At 37.1% G+C, this 11116-nt stretch overlaps 1 protein-coding gene across 1 annotated transcript; it reads right to left on the minus strand.

The window, feature by feature from the left end:
- Positions 1-1618: 1618 nt before the first annotated feature.
- On the minus strand, positions 1619-7321 carry LOC135155266 (uncharacterized). The gene is made up of 7 exons (XM_064104196.1): positions 7202-7321; positions 6506-6590; positions 5947-6129; positions 4046-4239; positions 3671-3694; positions 2993-3145; positions 1619-2123 (listed from the first exon to the last, which is right to left on the minus strand). The coding sequence occupies exons 3-7, from the start codon at positions 6047-6049 to the stop codon at positions 1809-1811; spliced, it is 789 nt and encodes a 262-aa protein (XP_063960266.1). The 5' UTR covers positions 6050-6129; positions 6506-6590; positions 7202-7321; the 3' UTR covers positions 1619-1808.
- Between the last annotated feature and the right edge of the window lie 3795 nt (positions 7322-11116).

Below are 11116 nucleotides of genomic sequence, written 5' to 3' on the forward strand. Positions count from 1 at the left end.
TTTTTTTACACTGATGTACATTAATACTGAATAAGTTACAGGATAACATGGAAGTCAATTTGCTTAATTAATTTAAAACAAATTCAATTTCAGTTCATATCGAAAAAGTACGAATTAAAACATGAATTTCTTTACTTGTGTTCGCCACCAATCAAGCTGTATTGCTGATCGATCCATAAACACTATGTATCGGGCTCATTTCAATGGGTTTTACACATGTACCATTTTAAAGTTATATTAATGTATTTACATTGGGTTTTTGAACAGGAGGGACCTTTTGGAAAATTCCCTCTATAAAATTATATTTGTAACTATTTCAAAGAAATACTTCTACACATTCTATGTAACTCTATTGCAACTCGGGAGCAGTAGCTGCAAGTCCAACATCTGAAAAATGCTTTGTCAGCAAACAGCAATGTACCAAGGGTCACACCAATTCTTAAACTGAAACTTGCTATAATTTACAAATCTATCAGTTACATCATTTTTTTTTAATCAGTTAATAGTTGTCATTCTATCAGTTAAATTCAAAGTTGAAATTAATCAAATTCTAATAATGTATCAATTAAATTCAAACTTGCTATTTGCAGTAATATCAGTTAAATTTAAACTTGCCGTGTATTATAATTCCATCAGTAAAAGTAAAACTTGCTATTTGTAACACTTCAATTGTAAAAAGGCAATACAACTCAATTACCACACATTACATCACTTATTCATAGATTCTAGTCATTTCACTGGTGCAATCACACCTTGTGATCACATGGTATTTTACCCCTTGTTTGGGGTGTTTTTTGTCAATTAAAATCCTTGTTTGGGGTAAATTTGACCACTTTTGGTGAATCCTAGCTTGGGGTCATTTTTGAAAGTATACACATGAGTGGCCACCCTCTCCTCTCACAATCACACCAAGGTTAGTACAATGATCCCAAGCTAAACATTGATAAGTATGCAGTTCAGCATATTATTTTCATTTTCATTAAATTCTAGTTTGAAGGGCCTATGTAGTTCAGTACATCCAGTGGTATAAATAACATCAACTCGCGGAATTCAAAATACTAATCACAATTTGGATATGCGCCTTGGTTATGGCATAGTATAATGAATGGCATAGTATAATGAATGAGGGCTAAGGTCTTTGAATTCTGCTACCAGAATATTAATGTCAAGAAAACAATATCACACAGTGGTAATTATGTCAAAACTTGCTTAATGTGTCTGCTATATATTAACGTATGTACATTAAATGTTATCTGTGCAAACATTTTGGCTTAAACCTAGTCTATAAATTTAACTGATCGAAAAACCATAATTTGCCACAAAAATGACAAGTTTGAGCTTTTTGTCACAAACCCATCTTCTAAAGCCACTAGCATTAATTTGCAGAGATACAATTTAAAACGCAGAGGTATTTAGCAGACAAAATGAAAATGTTGGGATACTTGCCACTTTGCAATTTTGTTTGTTTTGTTGCTTGCAAAATTTAAAATCAAAAAGTGGTATTGGAATTTGGATACCCTTTGTACCCTAGATTTGAAAAGGATAGGCAGTGAAATTGATACGCATTTATCTGATGTCACAAAGGAACCCTTAAAGGCGCATGCGTACACACGCAAGCAATTGAAGATGCTACTTAAGTACGCACGTGGAGCTGCTGCCTTGAGGAATTGACGTACCTCGATACCTGAACTTGTAAAATCCATTTTAGTATTGAATTTCATACATGGCATACAGACATATCCAAATTAGGAGACATATCAGAATTTTGAGTTCTGCTGAACTGACATTGACCATTAAATGGTTGAAAATTAAGTATGAAGGACATATGTCCTTAATGACCTCACACAGGAGGAGGTGTTCCTGTCTTTGGCATTTACCTGGTACAGAACTTTTTGAATAAACTCCCATGTAGTATAGCACGCAGATGGATACTCCAGGTCAAGTACATAAAACAACTTGAAACACACATCAACAGCCTTCAGAAGGCTGTCTTGCTTAAGGGCACGGCCCTCAACCACAGCAAAATATTGTGCTGGCACTTTCTGTGGGCCAAGGGCCAGGACAAATGGTTGCCGCCTCTTTGACATGAGTCCATCCAAGTATTGAGGGAGGTTTGTCCCTATCTGTAAAAAGAGAAAATAAATCTACTGATTAATTTACATTAAAAAAATAAATCTATATATTTTCTGTCTGCGTACTTAATTCTTACTGGTAAGTGGGTTGTAGATAGATATAGCTTTAGCATGGTCCTGATGTACATTGTGTGCACACACTTTGCTGGTCGAGGAACAATATTTGACTATACTGCCTGGCGTTTGACATCATGGGTCAGTCTGTCAAATCTATATAGTGAGGGTAACTACTGTAACTTGACCATGATCATGATAGAAGTTGTCATATAAACTTAACCTTTCTTTATATCACAGTTCTAAAGATCTATCACAGATCTAGGTGTAGAGTGAGAGTCGAGTTCTATTAGGGACCTGTCAGCTGAACTTCAATTAGCAAACATGGAAAGTTTGGGCTGCATGTGGGATGTGCTACAAATGTTGTAGTGCGACAAGCATGCAAATTCTGCAGTTAATCGAACCATAATCAAAATGATACAGAGATGCCAGTGACTTTGGTCACATTTTCCTGAAACGCTAATAAAATTTCTTGAAAATATGAATTTTTAATCTTGTTTTGTACTGGAGATGCTGAAATTTTTTTCCCTGAAGTCTGGCATCTCCGATGATAACAATTAAGTAAAACAGATCTATGCAATACAAACTGTGTGAGAATCACATCAGCCAAACTGTTGTTGTCTTGATGAACGTGTCCCATTCTTTACATATCACTTTCAACCAAATGGAGTACTTGAGGCATTTCTTTCATTTTATGTGCAAGAAGATATACAAAAACATCCTCCAATTGGATATATCCCATCTGCATCCCACCTCTATACCCAAACATTTCATTTAGTAGGCACTAACATTTACTCCATACTTACCGGCTGAAAATCAATGAAGGACTCCATTGCTTCTTTCACCGTAGCCCTGGATTTCTTTGCGTTTGACAGTTTTCCTGTAGGCAGTATCAAGGGCAGTGCTGTCAGACCTGCATCCTGTGCACTTTGATCATCTATATCTGAAAGGAAAACAAACTTCAATTAAAATAGAGCAATTCCATGGTAAATATTTTAACACTGAATCGCATCTTTTTTACAACAGTATACAAAATTATTGAAAAGCAAAATATTACAGAAAATACCCCGGGTGGGGGTGGTGGGGGCACTCAATATTGAAGTTCGCACCATGTGCGATCAAAAAGACCCCCTTTTTTGGACTGCTGTCACCCAAAGACCCCCGTTTTTCCCATTTGATGACCCAATTTTTTTCTGTCACCCAAAGACCCATGAATTTTGCACTCTCTGACCCAAAAATTGCCCAAATTTTTGATTTTCAGAAAAATGCCATTTAATCACACTAAAAAAGAGCCCATTTTTTAGCTTGGTGTGTCACCGAAAAACCCAGATTTTAGACTGTCACTGAAAGACACCCTATTTTTTTACTTGTCACCCAAAGACCCCCTATTTTTCATTTGTCACCCAAAGACCCCCTATTTTTCATTTGAACGCATCACCGAAAGACCCCTATGTTCGAGATGTGTGATCTTACTCGTACGTCACTTTCATATTGAAATCACCATCTATCTGTGATGCAAATTAAAATGCATAAAGAAGGATTGTAAAACCTTGATTCAGTATGGTAATTTTGGGGTGGGCACATGTGTAATGTCTAATTGCAAAATGAATATCCAGCAACCAAGGAGCTAGGCCTTGATTATGTTAATGACACCTGGCAAAAGATACATGTAGGGAAGTATATTATTATCAGTAGTACCAAATAAAAACAGGCAGAATTTGGTAGACTTTTGTTACTGGTCCTGGCAGGCAAAAAAGATCAATGGGGAATTTTATTTGGGTTTTTGAGAAGCACACCTCAAGAATTAATGCTTTACTGTACTTTTGACATAAACCAAGAAAACAAAAGTTACCCCATACCATGTTAGGGACATCAAAGAGTCGAGGCCATTGCAACTCGATGTCATGCACGGTAGATTTCTTCTCTGAGTGAATTTCTTCTTGTCTTTTCAGTGCAGTCTTCTTCATGAATTCCACCACTTTAGGGATAGGGCTATTATTATGTTGAAGCCATTGCTTCATTTCTTCCAAGTTCTCCGGCTCCATATCTTTTTCTGAAAAAGACAAGGTGATAAAAAACAAAATCAATAGTAGGCTACCTACAGCAAACCCTAAACTACCTTTTACAAAAAGTTAAAGTCCTTCTCAAGCCTTTCGGCCCATAGAGCGGCGCCTATCTCCATTTCAATAAACCTAGGCCACATGTCTACTGGAAAGTAGAGAAACTACAGCAGGGGGTTAGTCCACTGGTAGCCATGTGTTTAACTTCCCTACTCCATTCTTCTAATGTCGAGTGCCTGACAAGAAAGCAGTAGGTACCATTTTTAAAGCCTTTGGTATGGCCCGGCTGGGGTTCAAACCCACAACCCCCCGATCATGAGGCGGACGCTCTAACCACTAGGCCACCATGCCGGAGACACCTGTTTAAGGCTCTAAAATTTGACGGCAATCAATCCTAAGATCTAGTGCACTGATGTAAGTCCCGGGGGGGGGGGGGGGGGAGGTCTGTCCTCATTGAAAGGAGGGGTATCATGCTTGACCAAGAATTCACGTAAAAAGGGTGTTTTTTACAATCATGCACGTTACGTGCGTAACTTAAATAGGGTCTCAAAATCACCAAAAATCAAGAAAAAGGGTCACTTTTTTTAAACCGATGAGTTACGCATTCAGTGTTTTAAAAAAAATTCACCTTACCTGTGTACTTAGGGCTAATTGCATGTTCATTTAACACTACAGTTTATCACAATGATGGAATATTCCCAAATCCCAGCCAAAAACACTTTGCACATGCCCGCAAACACTTGAATTAGCCCAACCTCATGCACGGAAAGCAAAACATATATCACTATTTGCTTGGTTTGAAAATAGTTATTACTTGCTTTGGGGATTACTTACTTAGGGTAGCAAATTACCGATAATCATACTTATTTAGGGTGTATATTTTTGCATTTGTAAATACTTGTTTAGGATGCTTTTGGCAAGTCCTTGGTCATGCATGATACCCCCCTTTCGATGAGGACAGACCCCCCCTGGGATGTAAGTTCCTGACCAGATGCACTGCAGGAATCAGACTAAGCTTCCTGTAAAAATTTATCTAAACTAGTTATAGGTTTCTTGTAAGAGGTTGGAATCTGCCTTTGATGCAAGTTGATTAAGTTTTACAAGCAACAAAAAAAAACAAAAAAACATGCAGATGATTTTAAAGTGCGCTCTACAAATTTAAAGCGTAAACTCACAGCCTCAACACACTTTGAGAGAAATGGCACTGATCACTTTCACCCAAAAGACACTCCATTTAGCATCATCCAGGGATGCAGCTGCTATTGGGCACAGAACCCTATTCAGCCTACATCTAGAAGAACAATATTGCAACTGGGACCAGCTCTCGGAGTCCCCGAATATTATACCGGTAGCTGAGACAATAAGCAATTAGTTCCGTGGCCAAGGGAATTTCAATCAAACATACAAATCATGGCTGCGCTGGGACTTGAACACACAACCTTAAGATCTGGAGTACAATGCCCTACCGATTGAGCTAACTTGATCACAAGCAATCTGCTGAGCATCATGAGGTGAAAATTGGTAGACCAAAGACTGGTCCCTGTGGAATGTGGAACATTATAAATCATCTGATAATTCTGAAGATTGTAATCGAGTAAGCCTACCAAACCCAACTTGAACTTGAAGATGAGCCAGTAATAATTAAACATTCAATGTTCACAAAGCATGCAACAAAACTTAAACTAGGCACATTAACATACCTTTAGATTTTAGTTCTTCAATTTTTTCCTTGGTTGATGGTTCTTTCTGGTTCTCCTCACTTGAACTTGAAGGTTCCAAAGATGTCCACCCTTGCTTTGGCATTCTCTTTCTCACATTTTTAACCTTTCTTCGATGAAGCCCTTTGAATGTTCACCCTCTACTGCTGGTGTATACCATGCTTCCTATGTGCGAAATTTATACAAAGAAATACATGTAACAGCAATGAGTGAATATACAGCACCTACTTTACAGTACAACCTAAAAAAGTGTAACATTTAAGTGAAAAAGTTGTGTTCAATTCAGTATTTAAACACTTATGATAGTGCAAAATAGTTGACAACGCATATTGTTGTTATCGAACAACAGAAAGAATATGGCACGAGAGAAGCCGAAATGCCACCAATAAGCGTTAGATGAGTCCGGTATTTTCTCTTCTGTTCAAAGTTATTGTTCATGGGGAGAGCCATATGGTACAATGGGACAAAAACAACTTGTTGATAACAACACAATTTTCTGCTTCAAATGATGTTCTTTTAACGTGATTAAACTTATACTTACATAACCAGGTCCTTCAACATCTTTCAGTGCTGGAAATTGTTGAATCATGGATATTGCCATGCCCACCTTCTGTTCAGCAGATGGTCTATTATTATAAAGATCCAAGAAGAAAGGAAAAAAATAATGATCTACTACAGATACCTATAAGATAATATAAGAACAAATTTGTCTTTTATTAGTAAATAGATTTTGCACTCATTCATCTTCCAGATGCTCCCTGCTGCCTTTAAACTATGCTGCATACTTTTTTAGCAGCACAGCAAGGGCAATCATCTTCCAGTGATGTCACTGCACCATGACCCTCATGCATCTGAACAAGTTTGGAGATGAATATTGATTGTAACTATCTTTTCATTTTCTATTGAAAAGTTATCTTCAGAAACCTGAAACAGTCAAAGTTTTGTAACAAAGCAAATATTTCAGTTAATTTTTATAATGAAACTTCCCCCCCCCCCAATTTTAAGAGTTGTTGAATCATATCAGGGATATGAAAATCATCAATTTATCTTTTCTCCTTCTACCTGAAGGTTGAGAACTTATATCCATCCCTCATATATCCCCAGACAGGGCATGCATAAGCTGGCAGCAAACCTGCATTTCACCACTTTTGTGAAAAATAGCTTTTGACTGGTCTAAGCTCCAACCCTGGTCTATTGATTTTGTTAGTTGTTTGGAAATTTTTGAGTATTTTCTTACTTGTTTCCATATTTCTCCATGAGGTGGGATACAACTATTCTCACCATTCTTCGTCTGTTAGAGGCACTCTGTGGTCCACCTTCTTCAAGTTCACCGAGAATGTGTCAAAAACATGACTTTTTTACCTGCACACATAAATAGTGACAGAAGTTACAGCACTTGAAATCATTCATTGTCACAACCACTTTTGGTTTCCTTTGGCAATTCATGGAAGTTAAATTAAAGGCAGGGGCATTCTGCGATTTACTAAAAAATGAACCATTATTTTGTTAACTATCTATAGGTTAACCGTTAAAGGTGCATGTTATGATCCCAAAAATCATCCCTGAAATTTTTTCATCAAAAGTGAGATTTTTATGCACGATAAAAGGCCATATTAAGCAGATTACTTAGGTGAAATTTTTTTTACCACAAAAAGTTGGCCACCAAATTTGGTCAACGGGATCCTTGACTGACTAGTATTACATTGCTTGGGGTTTTGAAGTGACCCGACAGGTCGAAGGTCATCTAGAGGTCAATTTATTTATAATGTCTAATTGCAAAATGAATATCCAGCAACCAAGGAGCTAGGCCTTGATTATGTTAATGACACCTGGCAAAAGATACATGTAGGGAAGTATATTATTATCAGTAGTACCAAATAAAAACAGGCAGAATTTGGTAGACTTTTGTTACTGGTCCTGGCAGGCAAAAAAGATCAATGAGGAATTTTATTTGGGTTTTTGTACATGCCGGCTAAACATCCGGAAAAAAAATTCAGGGTCCAAAATCCAATATTTGTCTTTATACCAGACACAAAACTCTATTCATTTTCAAAAATTTAAATGAACGTCCAATTTTGCAATTCTAAACATCCAATTCTAAAAATTTCAGGGTCCCAAATCCAATATTTGTCTATTTGTCAAAACTCTATTCATTTTCAAAATGCAATTTTTTGCGTTAATTTTCAACTGTCCAAAAATCTGACCGAACGTCCAATTTTGCGATGTAAGCTGTGCTTACGATTTAAAACGACGCTTGCGCGTCTTTTCTAACATTGGCGTACAAAATTTTACATGCCGGCTTAACATCAAAAAAAAATTTCAGGGTCCAAAATCCAATATTTGTCTTCATATCAGACACAAAACTCTATTCATTTTCAAAATGCAATTTTTTGCGTTAATTTTCAACTGTCCAAAAATTCAACTGAACATCCAATTTTGCGATGTAAGCTGTGCTTACGATTTAACTCATTCGCGACAGAGGGCCTGTCAGAGAGGATTTCAATGACCACTCTTCCCATTGGCAACTTGAGAGTCTAATCTATACTTAGTGTGGAACACAGCACTTACTTATGGGGATATATGATTTCAGAGTAATAAGACATTGGCCCTATGCAACCTGTAGGAGCTTTACATGGGATGAATGATAGACATAAATCTTAAGAAATAACATCTTTATGAAAAAATAAATTCCTGCAGTTATAAGAATACATTCTACTTGTGAGAAAAACAATTGTTAGTACTTCCAAGTCATTTATGATGCACCACATACCTAACTGAAAATGGAATAGTCTAGACATACAGGGTTCAATAAAGTTCAATAAACTTATCATACCATATAGGTTCATCAATTTCGGAATAGGGGTATCAACATAATGGGGAAATATGTCAAACAGAAGATACAGTGGCTAAATATCATTTTCATTGCATTATAATAGATTCTAAAGGCATGATTATTCAGTTTGTTTTCTTCCTAAAACTGATATTGCTAAAATTTAGGCAACTCTTTGATTATCTTTGTAAGTAACTTACTCTACCCTGCTTGAGAATAGACTGGCCTGTCTACCTATTTGCATATGATATGCGCGCAGTGCTTACACACTGGGTTGTGTGTATGCGTAAAGCACACAAGCACATAGACATTGCATGGGACATTGTACTGTGTGTTGTAGGCACAGAGATACGATCTTACGTATACGTAAGCTCCCGAAGGGAGCTAGAGAGGGAACTCTTTCCACGTGTTTTTATTTCCCATAGGTTTTGTACATAGCCAACATGGCTGCCGGCGGACAATTTGAAGGATGATTTTGGAGGGTCAATGTTTTATTCATGAGAATGACGTCAAAATACGCATAATGCACTTGTATGATTGGATTAAACGCTAATGTTTTATTCATGTACTCATGCATTAAACATTTTTTTCCATCCCACAATTCCCTACGATATCTGTGCAAAGTGTCGTTCTTTTGGACTCTGCGAATTTGAAGTTTCTGAAACGAAATAGGTAGACTAATTATCTGTTTATAGAATTGATGTTCGAAATCATGGTTTCTGAGTGAACTTCATTGGAGCGGAAAATCTTGGAGGGAACATCAATACTATTCTAATGACATTCCATAGGAATAAAAGTAGGCCTAAGTTACGCTCATTTTCATGTTTTGATCTCACTTGCAAATTGTAATGTGTTTGCCGGGGTTCGGGGCTCATCCTGTATTACGCACTAGGTCTAGGCCTATGTAAACCTCAATTTCAATATTTCTTTTGCCTGACTTCCAAATAAGTGTGATCATTGAGTTTCTCAAAAAAATACTATATCTAGGGGTCTATATAGTTTGTCGTAGATCTAGACATTCATCGGAATGCTTCATGTAGGTCCAAAGTAAACCTTTATTTCAGTTTTATTGTGATTAGACAATTATCAGGGGTAGATGTGGACTTGTTTCCGACCTCCTGTATTTTAGTAACGACAAACTGTCGATTTTAGGCCTATTCAAATTTAGGTCAATGTAGGGATATGGTCAGAGCGGGATCCGGCCTTTGATATCGCCGGTGCTAGCCGGCTAGCGAGATTGTCGATGTAGTCATGGGGTATGAAAATAGCGGGGACGGACTAGGCCCAAACTTCAAGCTTGAAAGTTGAAGTTTAGGCCTAGTCCGTCCCCTCTATTTCATCTTCATATGAATAAGTATAATTCTCAGCAGTTTCTTTTATTCAGGAACGCTTTACTTCAGAATAATCAGTGTTGAAATATACGATTGACTTAGCATTAATGTCTGTTATGTTAAGTGTTACTTGTCTTAGTCTTAGATTCTGGGCTCCCGCCCGCGCAGCGGGCGGGAGCTCTCTGGGTTACATGATGCCATGCACTGCAATGGCAATGCCAATGTCAACGTGTTATTTTGTGAAATTACTTAAGCTTAACGAAATACTACAATCATGTAAGTTTACATAGTAAAGACACAAATATGTTTGACACTCAAGACAAATTTCTTACCTTCAAACACTAAACCACCTAATCCCCACTTATTTAGGAGCCTCTCCATCATCAACACCAACTAAGCGGTCGCATGCAGACTGTACTGCAGTAAAAAATTCGCAACTTGAGACGCGGCGGGAAATTCGAAATCATACTCACCATACATTGAGTGATTCGACCTGAAGTAAAATAGTTCTTTGATAAAAATAATATATATCACAACGCAAATGAAGTGAAATACATGGAAAGTTTTAAAATGTTGTTTCTTTCACACTGATTAAATTTGTTTGCTATTACAACATTACAAGTATTAGCAAAATAACTATTGATTATTGAACACTGCACACAGTAATATATCCCTCCGCCGTTCAACTTGCATTGCAGTCATTTTGATGATGACTCTTTAGGCAAGTTATTTTTCCACTTCATACACCTAGTCATTTTTAACTTCCGGCGCAGTCAAAAAGCCAAAAGGCAAAGTAAACAGTGAAAGGTTGACCCCATATGCAGTCAAATTTGACTACATCCAGGGTTATTTTGAAATGACCACCCAAACTAGTCAAATTTTGACTACCTATTTTTAAGTGTGTATGGACCTCATAGGCGACATCAGTAGTATTTTGTGTTAGAAACCTTTGTAAAGATGATTATTTGTGTATTATATCACAAGTACGAGC

Source organism: Lytechinus pictus, chromosome 8 (genome assembly GCF_037042905.1).
Source record: "Lytechinus pictus isolate F3 Inbred chromosome 8, Lp3.0, whole genome shotgun sequence".
Taxonomy (NCBI): Eukaryota; Metazoa; Echinodermata; class Echinoidea; order Temnopleuroida; family Toxopneustidae; genus Lytechinus; species Lytechinus pictus.

Bases quoted from the DNA above. Each gene is read 5' to 3' on its own strand.
- LOC135155266 (XM_064104196.1), bottom strand. From the start codon at position 6,049: ATGCCAAAGCAAGGGTGGACATCTTTGGAACCTTCAAGTTCAAGTGAG. The intron at 3,695-4,045 runs GTATGGGGTAAC...TTTGCATCACAG, and splicing joins TCTTTGATGTCCCTAACATG to ATAGATGGTGATTTCAATAT. The intron at 3,146-3,670 runs GTGACGTACGAG...TTTTAATTGAAG, and splicing joins ATGGTGATTTCAATATGAAA to TTTGTTTTCCTTTCAGATAT.